The sequence below is a fragment of the Etheostoma cragini genome, chromosome 3, assembly GCF_013103735.1.
Source record: "Etheostoma cragini isolate CJK2018 chromosome 3, CSU_Ecrag_1.0, whole genome shotgun sequence".
NCBI classification, from domain to species: domain Eukaryota; kingdom Metazoa; phylum Chordata; class Actinopteri; order Perciformes; family Percidae; genus Etheostoma; species Etheostoma cragini.
The window spans coordinates 2,531,800-2,549,569 of record NC_048409.1 but is presented as its reverse complement, the minus strand read 5'-3'; the positions used below and the strand labels follow the sequence as shown (position 1 = coordinate 2,549,569).

Sequence of the window (17,770 nt, the reverse complement as noted above, 5' to 3'; positions counted from 1 at the left end):
TAACTAAAGATGGTTGGAATTAACTCATTTGCTGTGTGTCACGTCAATGCCCTCTGGGCTTTTTAGCGTGAAGTCAAATCACTTCCATGCAGGCTATAGTTAACTGCTTCCAGGGGGCAAATCACTGTATACCTCAAGATAGATGTTTAGATCTGTTCTACATCCTATAACTATTACTTTATACTAAGTCTCTTTGCCAGTCGGAACTTTTTACCATCTGATTAATTCTGCAGCAAAATAGCAAGATAACAGTTTCTGAATGAAAGTCATTTATTTTTTAATGCGTTCCCATGACAATCTTTATTCCTGTTGTTATTATCATTATGCTACTTGCTCTTCTTGAACAGTCAGTGTGTTTTTCAAACAGCCTGTTCTCTCACTGCAGCTGAGTGGTCAAATGTAATACTCTCATTCACATTGACCACTTACCTAGCCCACTATACTTATTTTATGTAGGCAGGTCTTGGATGGGTGGGTGGGTGTTACACAGGGTTAATAGCCATCAAGAGGCCACATATGTGTGTATTGGTGATCATCAACTGTGGAACAACAGTGTTTTGCCCTCCCTGAGTCCAGTTGGGCTCCCCTGTGACAAGGCTGAAATGGAAGTGTGCTGCAGGTCAGAGTGGGGCTGTAATTATTTCCTCACTTCATTAAGTGCGAGTAAACCATCACACTCAGCACTGCAGCTAATGTGATGCCCCTGTGGCATTGTAATGCTCTCTAAATGAATGCCCCTCTGACAGCCTAGGGCCTAGTGGGCAGCAGATTACTGCAGGGTAAGCCCCAACAATGCTCAACCCTCAAGCTGCAGAGGCCTTCATTATCAGGCGTATATGACCCAGCCACTCTCACTGCTCTCGTCAGAATCAAAGACCTCGGGCCCGTCTAAATCCTCTGGTCTCGTTCCGGCGCTGCATCGCTGAATCATAAATTAAATGTAAATGTCATTTGAAAGCCCTTCACTTTGACAGGCGATGTGCTCTTAATAGCTTTGACTGTTAGGGATGCACAGATTTTTTAATAATAATAATAATAATAATAATAATAGGGCTAATGCCCATTGTTGTTGTTTATTCTGTTTTTCCTGTATACCCCACCTTGTAAAGTAAAGAAATCTTCATGATAAAGATTAACTGTTTATAAGCCATTAGGCATTTCATCTTGAATGAGCACAATTTTTTTGTTGAAAAATAGCTGCTTCTACTAGCCCACTTTACCACTACCTGTACTAACTATAACTACTATAGATACCATATGCATATCTGCCATTACTCTTCCCATACAAGATGTGAGACCCAGAGCTTGGCAGCGGCCCACTGTCCTGATGCTGGAGCTCATAGGTATTTGCGTGTCATGTGTGCCAGTGCTAAACAGAGGTGTATATTTCTCAAAAATGTCTCCAATATTCAAGTTGCATTTCTGCACTCCTACATTGTCAATGTTGTGCCAAGCCAGTGGCTTCCTCTTTCAATCAACTATCAGCTATACTGTTGTCCGGGTCCGACCCATAATCACTAAAAAGACATTTAGCAGAAAAAAAATGGATGCGACACAGCACAAACATCAGCATCTGCCATGATGAATGTTATCTTATTCATTATTGGCAAACAGGGTTAAAAATTTACTTTTTTATCCACCAGCCAAATGGCAAGAGAACCTTCACCAGCCACTCAACAGATTACAATACTTTTTTGGCTGGTGAGTGGAGCAAATTTACCAGCTACTTGCATAATTTACCCGTATTTGGCCAAAGGATGGTGCCAATCTTCAAACCCTGTTTGCAAATAAGTTAACTATAGTTAATATCAAATATCAATGTTCAAGGGCATACATTGGTGCATCCCAAATGACCATTATGGTCACTGCGGGATAATGAAGCTGCAGGATTTCACATTTGTTTTTGAGTTGTTAAGCTGTAAACACCCCCACCCTTGTTTTTGTGATGTTTTTCTAGGTGAGACAATCGTTGAAGAGATGTACGACAGGATGTTTACTGTCACCAGCCAAGTAAGATTTTCTGTCACTAAAGAAGATGATGGAGTGCCAGTGGACTGCATCATTGACCACCCTGCTGTAAAAGACCTCCTGGCTCAAAGACACTTGGAAGTGCAATGTGAGTGACCTAAAGCTGTACTTTTTCAAGCCTGGAACATAGGGCGGCTCAGTTATGGAAAATATAATAATCACGATTATTTTGGTCAATATTGAAATAATGATTATTTAACACGATTAACCATTGGATATAATGGATGGTGTCCAGGGTATAATCTTTTAGTGTTCTTTATCTCACAGAATAGTCTTTGGATCTGAATATTATTTATTTTACTGCTTTGAGTCGGTTTATCTTTGACAGATATCACACATAACTTTTCACAGCAACAATTCAAAATACATAACACAAAAAGGCATCACACGTCACATTTTCCCTCACTATGACCACCACTAGCCTACTGTCATTACTAAACACTGCGTTACAATTTGAACAATAATGTCGCCCTCAGTGGGCTTATTTACTAGCTGCCTAAGGAAAAGGGCGCAGAGGCAGAGGGACCGAAGGGTTAGCTAAAGCTAACTTTTCCCAGACAACGGAGTTGGTTTTGTCTGGTTTGCTCACCAAACGCTTCTGTGGCATCGTTTGCCATCTTTACTGAGTTTTTAAATTCCAGTGGATGCACACGACTTGCCCCCCTGACTGTTCTGTTATGGCTTTGGGAGGGGTGGGTGTGCTTACAATCGTTTGCTTGTCATTCTCACTAGCGTTTCCATGCTGAACAGCCAATCAGATGGAATTGCTGCAAATTCCGACGAAGGCGGACGCGTGGCGACGGTGCGGGACACACCGCACAAACTAGGGCAACAGTCGTTCACCATTGGTCTAACTTGGACCAACAGCTACCCAGGCCTTAAGATGTCATAAGAGACCCAGGGCATCCTCTGACCATCAGATCATAGATTTGATGATCAATGGATCATATAGTCCTGATATTCTAGTCTCACGGCCGACTGGTGCCTTGGCCCATGAGATACAGTCAACACAACGGACAAAAAACAACTTTTGCTCACACGTCAAATGATGTTTAGGTCTTCTTTAAACGGTGAATTGATTAAGAGGTAATACAGGCTGCCTTACAGTGTAAAACATCACAGAAAGGTTAAGGTAGCCTTTTGTAGTCTGTCGTATATTCATTTTTTTCAGGTATACTGTTTTGTCTGACCTTTCAAGGAAAAAGAGAAACCTTGAATGAAATCGCTTGACATTTTGGTAATCTTTGGTTAGCAATGATAAGAAGAAAAGAGAAAAATTCTGTAAGTTACTGCAGACTTTTTGGATGTCTACTGAACACATTAGATAATCATTTCATCATCCTCTTTGTTTCACTTTTGGCTGTAAACTTTTGCTTTGGCTGGTAGGTATGAGGGAAAACCAGTTTTTTTATGACTTAAGACACTGGAGTTTTGTAAATATCCAATCTTTTCTTTCCAGACAAACCAGAAGTGAAGATTGTGGTGACTTATCCTGATGGTTTAACCAGAGAGGGTGACAATCTAGATTTGACATGTATCGCAGAAGGAAAACCACGGTGAGTACACATCCAGATGGAAACACTTCAACAGTTTCATACTTTTACTGTTTATCCCTTTTCTGCCAGTCCAATCCCCCCCTTAAACTTCCCATTCAATTGTACCATTTAAGTGTTTCCAGTTGTTTGCATGCTGTTTAAAGCACATCATTAGACAGGGCCTGCCTACGGCCCTCCTCAGACAATGTCAGATTTGACCTTTATTTCAGATTTCTGGCGTGGATAGAAAGCGCCTGAGTGATGTGTGTGATATTTGTGTTCTCCAGTCCCCATCAGATCAACTGGCTGAGAGTAGATGAGGATGTGCCGCCTCACGCCGTGGTCACCGGCTCTGATCTGTACATCGAGAACCTCAACAAGTCCTACAACGGCACCTATCGCTGCGTGGCATCCAATACTGTGGGAGAGGCCTACGACGACTACCTCCTTTATGTTTATGGTAGGTATCACGCTTCATTGACTTTCCTGACTTGCTGCTTTATCACAAAGACTCATTCTCCCAAAATGCACCACAGAGCGCCACAGGAAGTCATTCCTGCCTGTGACCATCAATCTTTAAAACTCCTCCCTCTAAATGTCTGACACACACACACACACACACACACACACACACACTTAGTGAGATTGAAACTAGACAATATTATATACTGTTTTGTGCAATAACACTGGCTTGAAATGTGTGCAATACTCTACTGCTACAATTATTTGTATTATTATTATTATTATTATTAATACTGTTCACCATAACAAGTCCTTAATTATGTAAATACTGTTTCATAACATTCCTTTAACTATGTAAATACCGTACATATCCACATTCCTTATATTTCTTTCTTTATTTTTCTACGTGATATTTATACTATTTGTGCAACTGCAACATAGAATTTCCCTTCGGGGATCAATAAAGTGTTTCTGGCTCAGATTCTGGTTTGGACTTGATGTTTAAATAGCCTTCATCACTCTTTTACACTCAGTCTCTATTGTTGATATTATAAGGTTTACAGACAAAACTGCCTACAAAGGCTTTGACAGTCAGGGGATTGCATTGAACTATAAGAATTACAGCGTTTGTGCAACAAAAAGAATCATTTATCAAATGTATACGGGTGTAAGCCGTTATTGAGAAGAAGAGGGAGCTTAAAATCACAGAAGGTGGCTGCAGTTGACAAATTCAAAAAGATCTGAATTCATGTTGAAGTTTTGAGCTGCCGCGGTACTTTTTATTCATGATGAGCAAAAACCACTCAAAGCAGAAACTATAAGATTGGATAGTTTGTTGACTTTGAATTGGCTTGTCAGAAATCCAGAAAGTTAATCACAGTCCTGGGCTGAGATAAATTACAATAACAAATTTTAAATACTAGGATTTACTTGTAAACACGCAGTGTTGAAATAAATAAATGCATGACCGATAAAGTATTTTTAAGGCCAATACTGATACAAATATTTGGTTATTTAAAAGATATGATAATAATAATAAAAGATATTATCTGATATGCCGATGCATCGGCCAATATTTGTTAAAATTCTAGAAAGGCGTAACAAAACAAACAGATTTCCCTAACATTAGTTAATTGTAGTTATTTATGAGTTGAAATAATATGATAATAATTTGTTTTATTGTCACAACAGAACAGAGGAACATCATATATTAATGTTATGATAAATAAAATGTACAAAAATACAAACTTAAGATATGAAACTTCAAGTCGTTTAAACAAAAGCACAATAACAAAAAAAAATCTCTTGCCAACAAGGACGTTGTAGAGCGTCCTCTGGTGGACAAACTATGCAACACGTCTCTAACAGGGACGTTGTAGAGCGTCCTCTGGTGGACAGACTGTGCAACACGTCACTAACAGGGACGTTGTAGAGCGTCCTCTGGTGGACAAACTATGCAACACGTCACCAACAGGGACGTTGTAGAGCGTCCTCTGGTGGACAGACTATGCAACCCCATCATTTATCTGTAGGGCTATACTTTAAAGAAACATATTCTCCAGTTATAATACATTAGCATGTAATAAACAAGTTTCAATAACAATATTTATTCATGGACACCTGTTAACTACAGTTTCATAATTACCATGCAGAAATAAGAGTGATGTCAATCTTCTAATCTACTGCGTGTCCAGACTAGAGATGCCAGTATCTGTATCACCTCCAATACTGCCCAAAATGCAGTATCAATAAGAGGAAGTACTGGAGTTTATACACCGATCCGATACCATGTAATAAAGTCCTTAAGAAAATCTACGTTAAAGTAGTTTATTTATATTCTTTTTTCATTATAACTGACTGGAAAATAAAAGAAAGTTCTGTGGCATTCACTGTTTGAGAGTTTAAGCTGAGCCAGACCGTCAACAAAGATAGAAATCATATCACATCCATACAGGAGTAGTAGTATACAGGTGTTGAAACATAAATAAAATATATGACACACTGGTATCGGATCAGTACTCGGTATCAGCCGATAAGCAAGTTCAGGAATCAGAATCAGTATCAGGAAACAAAAATGGCATTGGACCATCTCTAGTCCAGACAGACCCAAATCTTGAACTATACCTCCATAAAAAACGGGAAACACTATTGGCTATTAGGTCTAATATCAGAAATTGAACTCCATACAGTACTTTTACCATAACAATGGGCTTTGGTTGTGTTGACTTATATTGACGGGGGTTGAATTTCAATGTGTTTTGCAGCCAACCATTAAAGGGCGATAAAAGGGCCCATCTCTCCCAGGACTTGACTTTAAATGCAGCAGGCTGTTTATTCCCCTTGGTTTAAACATCACATGCAGCGAACAGTACAAATATCTCCTCACTGAAGCTTCCCTCATACCTTAAACCGGACTGTCAGTCATCCCAGTCCACAACAACAATTAACAGAAATCAAAATAAGGGAGGGGATTTACTTCACACATCACACAAAATTCTGAAAGATTTGAAACTTGTTTAGCGAATAACTCGACTGTTAGGTGCACCGGGCATCTCTGCACTTAAAAACCCCCGAGGGGGGACCAGCAGGAGGTAGACTAACTGTTTTGAAATCATGTAACGTGACGTCAGTGAAGTACACACTCCTCGGACTTTAATTTCCTATTTTTGGTGGCTGGCAGGGGTGATGGGGACCAGGGAAAAAATAAATTTGCAGCAGGTGCAGCCATCGCTGGTGAGTTTAGCTTTCTCTCCTTGGAGCGCTACCTCCCTGCTGTTTAGAAGAGCATTTTGTATTGTGCTCCCAAGTTTCAATTTGTTTCTGCCTGTGTGCCAAAAACATTGCCTGCCAGTGACTATAACCAAAAACCAGGAAGGGTGGATCTGTCGCCTAGACTCAAGTAATATGTATAAAAATCATTTCTGCATCCCCAGTGTGTAATTATGTTAAAATTGATTAAGCGTTCTTCCTAATGTTGTGCAGCTTCTTGATTGCTTGAAAGGCTTCATGTTAATTTTACATATTCACAGCATATTTAACACATTCCCATTGTTTAACTTTGGTAAACAGTGTGAGGAATAGTAATATTTCTTGATGTTAGGGTTAGATTAGAGTTTGCTTGTCCTCCAAGCAAACTGACTAAAAAATGTATATCTAGTCTTCGAATCACAGCAAATCCACAATGCATGAACTGAGGCTCAGAATTTAAATCCCCTCCGCTCTCAAAACTGTGTGTTCGAGCTTCACTGTGCAAAATGATGTTTGCCGAGAGTTTGACACGAGGAGGCTGTTTTCACATTCATCTGCAGAAGGGATTACATTTCTTGTTTAGTTTTAGAACATGGTTTTAAGACATCACAACTAGTTTGATGGGCGAGCTTGGACCAGTGCACCACTTAATCACGGAATGGCTGCGGATCCGCTCCGGAAACGGAGGTGGAGTCATTAGGTTTCCATTCAAGTCAATGTGTGTATTTTCACTGACTGCAGAACGGCTTTGACCCGACTCTGTCCAGCTCCGGCAATCCCCAGCCATATTTCCCTACACCACATCTTGGATTAGTCATAATGGGCGGAGACAGGCCTGAAGTCAACAGGTCAAGGGTGTTAGAAACTACATGTAAATGTAATGCACTGTTCTTATATAGCGCTTTTTCAGTCTAAACGACTACTCAAAGCGCTTTTACATCGTACAGGAACGATTCACCATTCACACACACTGGCCGAGGCTGCCATACAAGGTGCCACCTGTTCATCAGATGAACACACACACACATTTACAGTCCCATGGCGCAGCATCGGGGGCAACTCAGGGTTCAGTGTCTTGCCCAAGGACACTTTGACATGAGTCTGCAGGGCCAGGGATCCAACCATCAACATCTCGAACCACTTTGACCGCTCTACCACTGAGCCACAGCTGCCACATCTTGTTATATCGCGCGACCATACGTGAATTTGCGAGATCTTGTGGGTCCCCGTGACTTCAGCTGTCAGTCATGGCTGACAGCCCTTCCACAACAAATCCGGACCCGGATGGCGGAGCACGGAGCCACTCCGCAGTTGGTGGAAATCCAGGGTCAGGAAGAAACTTGTTTTGATGGAAAATTTGCACCCCGCGAGAAACAAAAAAAACAACAACAAGAAACATACAATATTGAATCAAGTTAACCCTTAACACAATGAGGTAACATGAGCTATTTCCATTAGCTGACACATGGTTAAATGTAATTGGCTCTTATCAGTGTATGGCCATGTGTACTTCATTCACACTTTGTGTACTTTATAACCCCCCCCCCCACATCTCTCCATTTATTGCATGTATAGGTACTGGGCATGTGTGTGTATTTCAGGCCTGTGTGTAATGTGAGTGAAAACATTGTAATTTCCCCTTAAGGGATTAATAAAATGTACATCATAAGTATACATTATTATTATGTTGTCACTGGCAAGGGAGTTGCTTTTAATCTCTTTGTACATGTGTATAATGGCAATAAAAGGCATTCTATTCTATTCATTAGGAATTTCCCACCATTCGGTCCCGAAACGTCCCAGTTAGATAGCAGGTTAAATTCCATAAACATATTCTTTGGAAATCTTGACATGATTTACAGTAAGAACCTAGCAGGCCTGCCTTGTTGGACGTTTCCTATGTTTGTCAAAACTTGCCATTTTTAGCGTTAAACATTAGCTTGCTAGCTCAGGGATTGTTCTTGTGGTTTCCCATAGCGACAGGATTTTGACACACAGATAGCAGCAACAGAGGGGCAAAGGCCTCATCTCTTAGACTTATCCTGGCAATGTACTGCTTTATCCAGACTATGCTAAAAGCATGGACTATACAAATATTGTGAATATTGTGAATTGTGAAAGCTGCAGGTTTCCAAATAACGATATTGTTTTGATTGTACTCAGTCTGCTTGTTTAGCTCGTGTTGACAGCCATGAACTGTGTGTGGGGGAAAAACAGCAATTTAACATTGTTTTTTTTTTTGTCTGGCTGGCAAATGTTTATGGCAGTGACTGAAAAATGTACATTTATGGAAATAAATGCATTCGTAATGGTTTAAACGTCAACGCCATTTTATCACTTGTGGGGCAAGCAGTGAATAGGATTTTAATGGAGGGATAAGGTCTTGGGTAGAGGCGTCTGAAAAACCTGTCAGAGGCAAGAGAAATTAAAGGAAAATAGGGAGTGCTGTTGGTGCAGGACTAATGCAGTTTTGTGTAAGAAGAAACTTGGAACTGAATTTCTACACTTGGAAACTTGTCTACTGAAGAATAACCATGTAGGGTTTATGAATGTTTTATAAACTGGGCTTAAGAACACACAAGGACCTCACTAATCCAGATCTTTCAGGTTCAATGCATTCAGAGAACACTGCCAGTCCAGTTTTTAGTTATGCAGTAGACCTGCACAATTCTGGGAAAAAATATGAATTAGTTTAGAATTGATATCACGGTTCTCTGTCATGATTTTTTTCTCATGAAGTGTAATGTTTACTGCACACATGAACCATGACAAAACACACCCAATTGGCGCATTCCAAACAGATATTTTGTTTTTGTACCTTTAACACTTGGCTTATCACCACAGGCCTGAAAACAAAGAGGCTTCGATGAAGAGGAGGGAGAGCATTGCAGTGCTCGCGAGCGCTTTAGAAGCTATTTTATATATTATTTATATTTACTGTGTTTAAAACTCACACAAGAAGGTGTTTGTGATGCATTCGGCTCGTAAAATTAAATGAGAATCAAAGTCATAAAAAATTTAAATGTAAATTCTTTTTTATATATTAAATTAGATTTAAAATAAAAGAAATGTTTTATTTCATTTTTTTATTAAATCGTGAACAGAGTGAATCAAGATCGTGATTTCAAAACGATTAATTGTGCAGGCCTATTATGCAGTTATGCAAAGATGCAAACATACAGAAGGCATATAGAGGGCACCACAAACTATTGAGACCTTTAAAAAAGGACTAAAAACATTTATTTTTAGCAGAACCTATGAGTTTTAACCTTGCACAACAATGTTGTTACACTATTTATATGTAATTTAAACTGATGTTTTTATCTTGCTTTTATGATCTTACCTGTAGCACTTTGAGGTTTTTCTTTAATGTAAAGTGCATTACAAATAAAATGTCTTATTATTATATTATTATTATTATTTTTACACAGTCATACGTCAGACATGCGTGACGTGGTCACTGTGACATAGCTTTCCCTGTGACGCTCCCAACTCTGCTGCCCCATGGTTATTCATCATCGTGCTCTGCCAGGCAGACGATGACACCTGCTTGTTCCCAATGGGCCATAATGATCACTTCCAAACAAAAAGGGACAGCACATGCCGGAAAAATGACTCACTCAAGGCCGACTTATTCAAGCTATCACAATTAAATTCCTAATTGTTTGTGCAAAAGATTGCTTTGAAACAGAGAGTAACTTTCTTTCAGACTTTTTTTTAATTAACGCTATGTTATTCTCAAACACGGATCTTTAAAGTTTTAACACAATATTCTTACAATTTTCACTGAAGTGCCTGTGGGCATTTAAGAGCATATGAGCGATGTGTCTAATGCTGTTAAATTCAGCAGCTCCATGCTGCACTCCTATCATGTTCATGAATGAATGAAAAGCAATGGGAGGCAAACGTCCTCTGGTCCCAAATAAAAAACAACATCTTTTCTACCTAGAGTATATTTGCTATTAGAGATTGTGCCTTTGGCTTTGACGTCTTCAATTAGTAACTTCCTATCCACATGTTTTACCAATTTCCATTTTACACAGTTTCTCTGGTGTACAAGCGTTGGAAGCGCTACGACTCTAGCTCGCTGTAATGAGACACAGGAGATTGGTAAAAGGTGCTAATAAACGTGTATAATTATGTCCACGACTCCCTCTCCTCTTTTCTGGAGGAATGTAATGCCAGACAAAATCATGTTGTGTTCAATGTGAGAGTTTGTTGGCCCAGACTAATCATGCTTTCTACAATGGTTAAATTAGTGTGTGTTTCTGCAGCGTATTGATCTTAGCATGAGGAACCTGGGCTATTTTGGTTGAACTTCTCAGTAGCAAAGCATGACTTCAATCTATCCACCACTGTTGTCCTGCCCACAGTTTCCTTACAAAATTCCCATTTTCTTCTGTTATCTGGCATTTGTACCGTTTTTTTTTCTTTCTTTTTTTAATTGAAGCGCTCTTGCTCCTGTTAAAGCCATCACACACCTGTCAAAAAACAAATTGTCTAAGCCACTGCATGCAACAAATAGCTTTATTTTAATGAGTTGTTTTGTTCTTGATAAATATTTGCTTGTAAGAATTGGTGATAGAGCCAAGCTGAATTTTCCGTCAATTCTCTTTTATACTGCAGCTTGTCCTTTGGGTTCTTTCTATTTATAAAAAAAAAAAAAAAAGACTAATGACTTTTCACAGTGTGACAGCTCAGACAGGTGTTGAGGTTGATGTAAATCCCCATCAAATCAATTCCTTATGTGTGTACTGTGGGGCTTTCCATGCTGTTCTCCACGTGGGTGTGTCTGCTGTGAATTGTGCCCACTGGCTGGTGTGTGGTGTGGGAGAGGGCTGACCAGAGAGAGGCCTGTCTCTCTTACCGGTGACCTGGTGCTATACCTCACACACACACTGCCTTTTGGCAGGTGAACTATGCTGCTCTTAGGACCAGGGTTTAGCCCACGCTTGACTTTTTGAACTATAAATCCTCCGTGGACAAGAAGCCAAAGATTGACAAGCCACTGGAAATGTGGGCTTCATCTGGGTTTTGACACAGCATGAGCAGACAGGGCTCATGGGTCTCCATGTTCTTATGAAAGGCTGTTGTGAAACTGTCCTTGTGATTCACACTGATTTTGGCAAATGTGCAACATAGTGATGAACAACTTTCAACACATCAGCTTGTACATTAGTTCTTCATAATATCAAGTCAATAAGCTACTCAACAACAACCTCTTTTACCGTCATTTGCCCCTTGTTTTAAAAAAAACCTCTACAAGACTTCATGTAAATGTAACTTTTAAGCAAGTGAAAACAGACAAACAAAAGAAAAGCTAAATCTCGTCCCGGCTGTTGTGTTGGCAGGAAGGTTTAAGCAGGCACGGGTAAACAATTTCTCCTACATTGTTTCACTTTATGGTTCAATTTTCTCATATCAAATTCCTCACTGATACAAATGCTCCCTGAAAATATGGCCTCTCCAAAATACACTCATATTTCAGCCCCCATAATGCTGAGCCCAGAGTCATCCAGCCTGGAAATTGCCCATGGAGAATTCTTGTTCGCCTGGATATTATATGTGCCACATCCTATCCCAGCCTTTGTGAAGACCCTCTTCCCTGAATGGCCAATTTCCCTCTTCCAGACGCTGACATTTCAGCTATCAGACTGCCTTCGGTCACAGGGAAAGAAATCTTGCCCACCCCCCTCTTCAAATACTGTCAGAAGAGAATCTCTGCCTGATACCTCCGATAGCCCCCTACCACCATCAACACCACCTCCGCCATACACTCCATCCCCGGCGGCAACATTATGCTGTCCTTGATGTTTTATCATTAGTTTGGGAGTATGTGGTCTCCTGCTGCTGTTTTTTGATGGAGTGCAGACAGTAAAGGCATGGAGACAGCCAACCAATTTCCCCTGCTGCGACTCTTCCACAGCAAGGGGTCGTGCTATCTTTCCCCTGCACCAGAGCCAGGCATATATTCCCATGATGAGGAAGCTTTCAGCCCTCCTTAGTACCGTAGCATACCTGAATTGCCCTCCATTTTGTCTTTCTGAATATTTTGTTTGGGGGTTAGTGACAGGCCTAATCACTCCAGTGTGGGGTGGAGGATGCTGCTCGGGGCTCTGCTGTGCTCCAGCGGGAGACCACTGCAGTTTGACTTAATTATTGCGAGAGACTGTGGAAAATATCAATACCTTTCCATAATTGCCAGGAATTATTATTCATAGTTAATTAGAAAACGTATCAAAAAAAGAAAATAGCTAAAGTAATATCATGTAATACAACCCCAGCACAGTGAAATGGCTTGTACATTCTAGCAGGCATGGCTCTGTGGATGGCAATGGTGTTCTGTAGGTTGGTCTTTCCACCACTGGGATCCAGACTAAAATACCTTACTTACCTAAGTGTTGGATGGATGGCAATGACATTTAGACAGAAATGAATGGTTCCCAGAGGATGTATGGGCTAGTGATTTTGGGGATCCCCCAGCTTTTCCTCTAGCACCCCTTAGACGTTGACATTCTTGGTGTTTAGTGGGCATCTTTTGAATAGATTGGCACAGACCTTTGTACAGACATTAGTGGTTCCTAGATGATGAATCCTAACAACTTTAGTTATCCCGTGATTTCCTATAGCTCCACCGTGACATTGACATTTCTAGTATTAGGTTAGAAAGCTCATCAACTCTGTGGTTCTTTGCCATTAAGTCGGGTGCGCACAATGCTGCCCTTTTTCTATTTATTGGCATCATCAGATTAAAAGTTTGATTTGTTCAAGCTGCAAAATTAGTGGCCTTCCCTTCAGCCTTAGCTGCACTTTGTATTTAGTGCTCAACGCAAATATTAGCATGCTAACACACTTAGCTAACATGGATGAATGATAAACACATTACCTGCTAAACAACAGCACGTTAGCATTGTCAACATTGAATCAAGGAGAGGGTTAACTTTTCCTGCTACAGATTTCCCACCATGGTCAGAAAGCACAGGGGAGGCACTTTTTTTCTGTCAGTACTCGCTACAAGGCTAATTGCCATTACTTTTTCAATCGTTCTACCAAACACTCCCCATGCGCATACATGCCGGCCCTGCTATTCTCTTAAAGAGATGGACGCACACACCAACAGACAAGTATAAACTTCAGGCCACTTATGTAGGCTACGGCAAAAGCTCTGAACCCTCTGCAGAACCATAAATCCCGCTTTAGTCCCTAAAAAATAAACTCACCCTGGAAGCTTTGTTCTAATTTTCTTTATAGCACAGCTCTTCATCTATTTCCAATAACCTTTGTCTATTTCTTTACTCTTGACTTCCTTTATTTCTTACACATGTTCTTTATTTTTTTTTACTCTTTTCATCTAGATGCTCCCACTACTATCCCCACACCCACCACCAACCCCGTCAACACGCAAGGTACTGTATGCCCCCACTACTGTCCCTCTCGGCAATCGTGTGTGCGTGTGTGTGTTTGTAAGCTTGCATGCACGTGTGATCAAGTAAGAAAGAATGAGGGCCTGTACCTAAGGCTAAGGGAGACTGCGGATGGCCACTTTTAATCAGACAACGCTGCTGATAGGTGACACTATGGCCGGGCAGCGCACGGCTGTCAGAGACACCTGTCAAAGCCCTTTGCAGTCACATGTTTGATTTGAGAAAACGTAGAGACTCTGCTTTGCTGTTCTGCTATCTGATGAGCATCTGCAGCTGCATCTCAACCGGCCCATCCATCAAATTATAATGGCCTTTACATCTCCCCTACAAATGCCAGTCACATCACCAGCCAAAAAACATCAATAACTGTTTTCTCAAAGACATATGAAATGAATTAAAGGCAGTTCATTGTGGGTGTTTATAGCAGAGCAACCTTTTGGCATCTATTTTATACTTTGATTAAGCGCTGTTGCAAAAAAATATTTTAATATTAACCATTAAAAAAACAAAAAGAATTGCTATTATTTCAAAAGCTCCGCTAAGGCTAGACAGCTGGCGAGGCAACCTTGGGAGTTGACATTTGGATATGCCAGAATGTGACATTTCGATACAAAAACTATCCTTAAAGAATAGATCGGTTTATCAATAGCTGCTTTAGAGATACGGCAACTTTGGCCCTTTTGTTATGACCACTCTGCATTTCATACAGTCTTAAACATATGGATTGGCAATACACACATAATAAGTTTGAAACTCGGTGTGTTACTGCATCAGCAGCTCCACTATTCTAACGTGGTAGCTCTCAGATATCATTCATTAGTACAAATCAAAATTCTATAAAAAAAGGCTTTTCAATAACGTGTTTGTGCATTATGTATTCATTTATCTTAAAAGATAGGGTCAATGTTCAAAAAATTGCACTGTGTGTTCCTATTTGTGAGGTTTGTTGTTGCTTTACCAATTATGACGCAACTTTTCTCCATTGCATGTTTTAATTTTACCTTATGTTTGAAACTCCTGTCCAGGCTTACGTTTTTCTTCTTCTCTCTCTCAAATAAAGTCATCAGCGGTATGCCAGTTATCATTCTGCATGGTTACAGCCTCATTTTAGCTCTGGGTGTGGTTCAGGCAAACAGGAAGTTGCATTTTGCGGAAGTGTGCATTACTCTGCATCTTTCCCCCTAAGCTCCTCTCCCCTAAGTAACACAGATGCAGCCGTCTCCGTGTTTTCTGCTGTAACATTCCAGTAATTTCCGAAAGACAGGCTTGAAAGAGGATTTACGGTGATTTATGCAGTACATGCTGGGAGGATGTAATTGAGCTTTCTTGCAGTTCACTACTCTTCTAAATACCCTGTCACAGGGGCAATGGTAAGCTGGCTTGCGGCAGATTGCTTCGCACTACCTTAATCAGCATAACAGCACAGTATAGCATTTCCCTCAATAAGAAAGTATACAGCACGATTTCTTCCTCAGTCATTATAACACAAGTGTGAATTGGCACGGCCACCGCCACCCCCCGCTGGGATCTTCTGCTGTAATCAGGGGCCAAGGTACTCATATTGTATCCTGAATTTGAAGGTCCAATCAGTAAATCTTTGGATGCATACATTTCAGTTATTTTCACATATAGACTTAAAAAAAAGAAGAATTTAGCTCACACATTACAGAAGTAAAAGAAGTTAGCGTAGTATACATGTAGATTTCTTCTTCTCTAACTTTTATGGATTGCTGTGAACTTACATCTGGTTGGTATTTTTTAGATTAGCTTTATTAGTTTCAGCCATGAAGCGGTTCTAGCTTTAAGCGCTTTTTGATTTTGTTTACATTATATGTGGTCATTCTAACCCTTTTTTTTTACATCATTGATGTCTGTGTTGCATTAGGATCAGTTGCATTTGTTTTATGTATTTAAATTTTTGTTTTTATTTGTACCTTGTTACCCTTATATGTTTTATCTGGCCATTTAAATGGGTGGACCTCGGGTAGATTAGCGACTGCTAGGACAGAAGCTAATGGGGATCCAATAAAACAAACAAACCAGAAGGACACGCCACGCTATCCGCCATGGCCAAAAATCCAGTTCTCAATAATATGAAAAATCTCCAACCGAAATGAAACTGGATATATTTCCAGAACCATTTGACTTCTGTCAAAAAATGGTTGTGCAGTGCTTGAAGCCTGATCTTCTCAGCTGTGCAATACTTTATGTACTTCTAAATAAAAAATATTTCACATTATGGACAAATATGCACAGATCACATAAAAAGCATGTGCAGATTCAAAAGGTTGCGTCCACATTAACCAATGTGTTGTCTTCTCGTCAACCGTGAACCCCCCCCCCCAAATGCTTTTGACATTTTGTTAAAAGATTGTGTCACCTTTTTCCAATGCATTTTTTATTCATGGTCACTAACCCTAATTTATGATATCATACCTAATATTTGCGTTAGAAAGGGAGCAGAACTTATGAATTATTTTGACTAATAGTTAAGATCAGAAGATGCTGAGTGAATCACAGACTGGTTACGTCATAGTTTAGTCAGGTAGCAATGATGTTAAAAAGTAAAAATGCTTGGATCAAATACATGGTCTTGCTACAGCTTATGACAGACATTAAAAACAAATCCAGGATATACAAGTCCCCAAAGCTACTACTAGCAGACCTGCACAGGCTCAAGAACTCCCGAACCGGCAGGTGACTGAACAACTAAGAAATGCAAAAAGGAGTACATTTCTAATGATTAAAGTACTTTAGGCTCTGACCCCCTACTAACTCTGTCTGTAGACACACGGCAGCTTTAGCGCAAGTCAAAACCAAGCACAGCACATAACATGCCCTCCATATGACCAACCACTGCACAGCAAGGAGTTAGATGCTCACAGACAGCCACATTACCAGATGAACCAGCAGTCAGTACCACTATTTAACTTATGTTATATTAATGCATAATTTAAGGGTGAGCCGGTGTAACGATCCTATTAAAACATAGGTATAGCATGATAACCAAGCACACATATAACACACACACATCTGAAGGTCACGGGTCGCATCTGGAAACCACACACAGCTACCTATACCTACCTACGCCATTGTTTCCTAATGCACATGAAAAATAATTTGTGTATCCGCCCCATGACTCAGATATACAGCAATATGTATGGGCTCTTCCTTGGCCCATGCTACACTCTCCATTAAAGTTTCATGGAAATTGAGCCAGTTGAATTCCATAATCCAGCTGAAAGACAAACAAAGAAATATACAAACCCGGCTGAAAACATGACCTCCTTGGCAAAGGTACTAACTAACATGTAGTAGATTTAGTGGTTTAGGGTTGGCGGGTATAATAAAATACTCTATTATAAATCACAGATTGCACCTTGTGACATATTTTGTGCTGTAATTTGATAGCTCCACCTAGATTTTTCTTAAATTGCTGTCATTCAGTAATAAACCTAAGCAGCAGGTGCACACTATTTTTCCTGTGGTATGAAAGAAAATAGGAAAAAGGGTTTCTGATTATTGTCAGAACCCCTGCCTGCCTCATCGTTTGGTGGTTCATAATAGATGTTT

General features: G+C 40.1%; 1 protein-coding gene across 2 annotated transcripts in view; it reads left to right on the top strand.

The window, feature by feature from the left end:
• cadm1b (cell adhesion molecule 1b) overlaps positions 1–17,770 on the top strand; it is a 156,939-nt gene that overhangs the window by 127,185 nt on the left and 11,984 nt on the right. Inside the window, exons 6-9 of one of the 2 annotated variants that reach the window (XM_034866966.1) lie at positions 1,958–2,116; positions 3,488–3,584; positions 3,851–4,023; positions 14,129–14,179. In XM_034866966.1, the coding sequence (XP_034722857.1) occupies positions 1,958–2,116; positions 3,488–3,584; positions 3,851–4,023; positions 14,129–14,179 (480 nt within the window). The remainder of the gene's footprint in view (positions 1–1,957; positions 2,117–3,487; positions 3,585–3,850; positions 4,024–14,128; positions 14,180–17,770) is intronic. The other variant, XM_034866967.1, reaches the window with a different exon arrangement.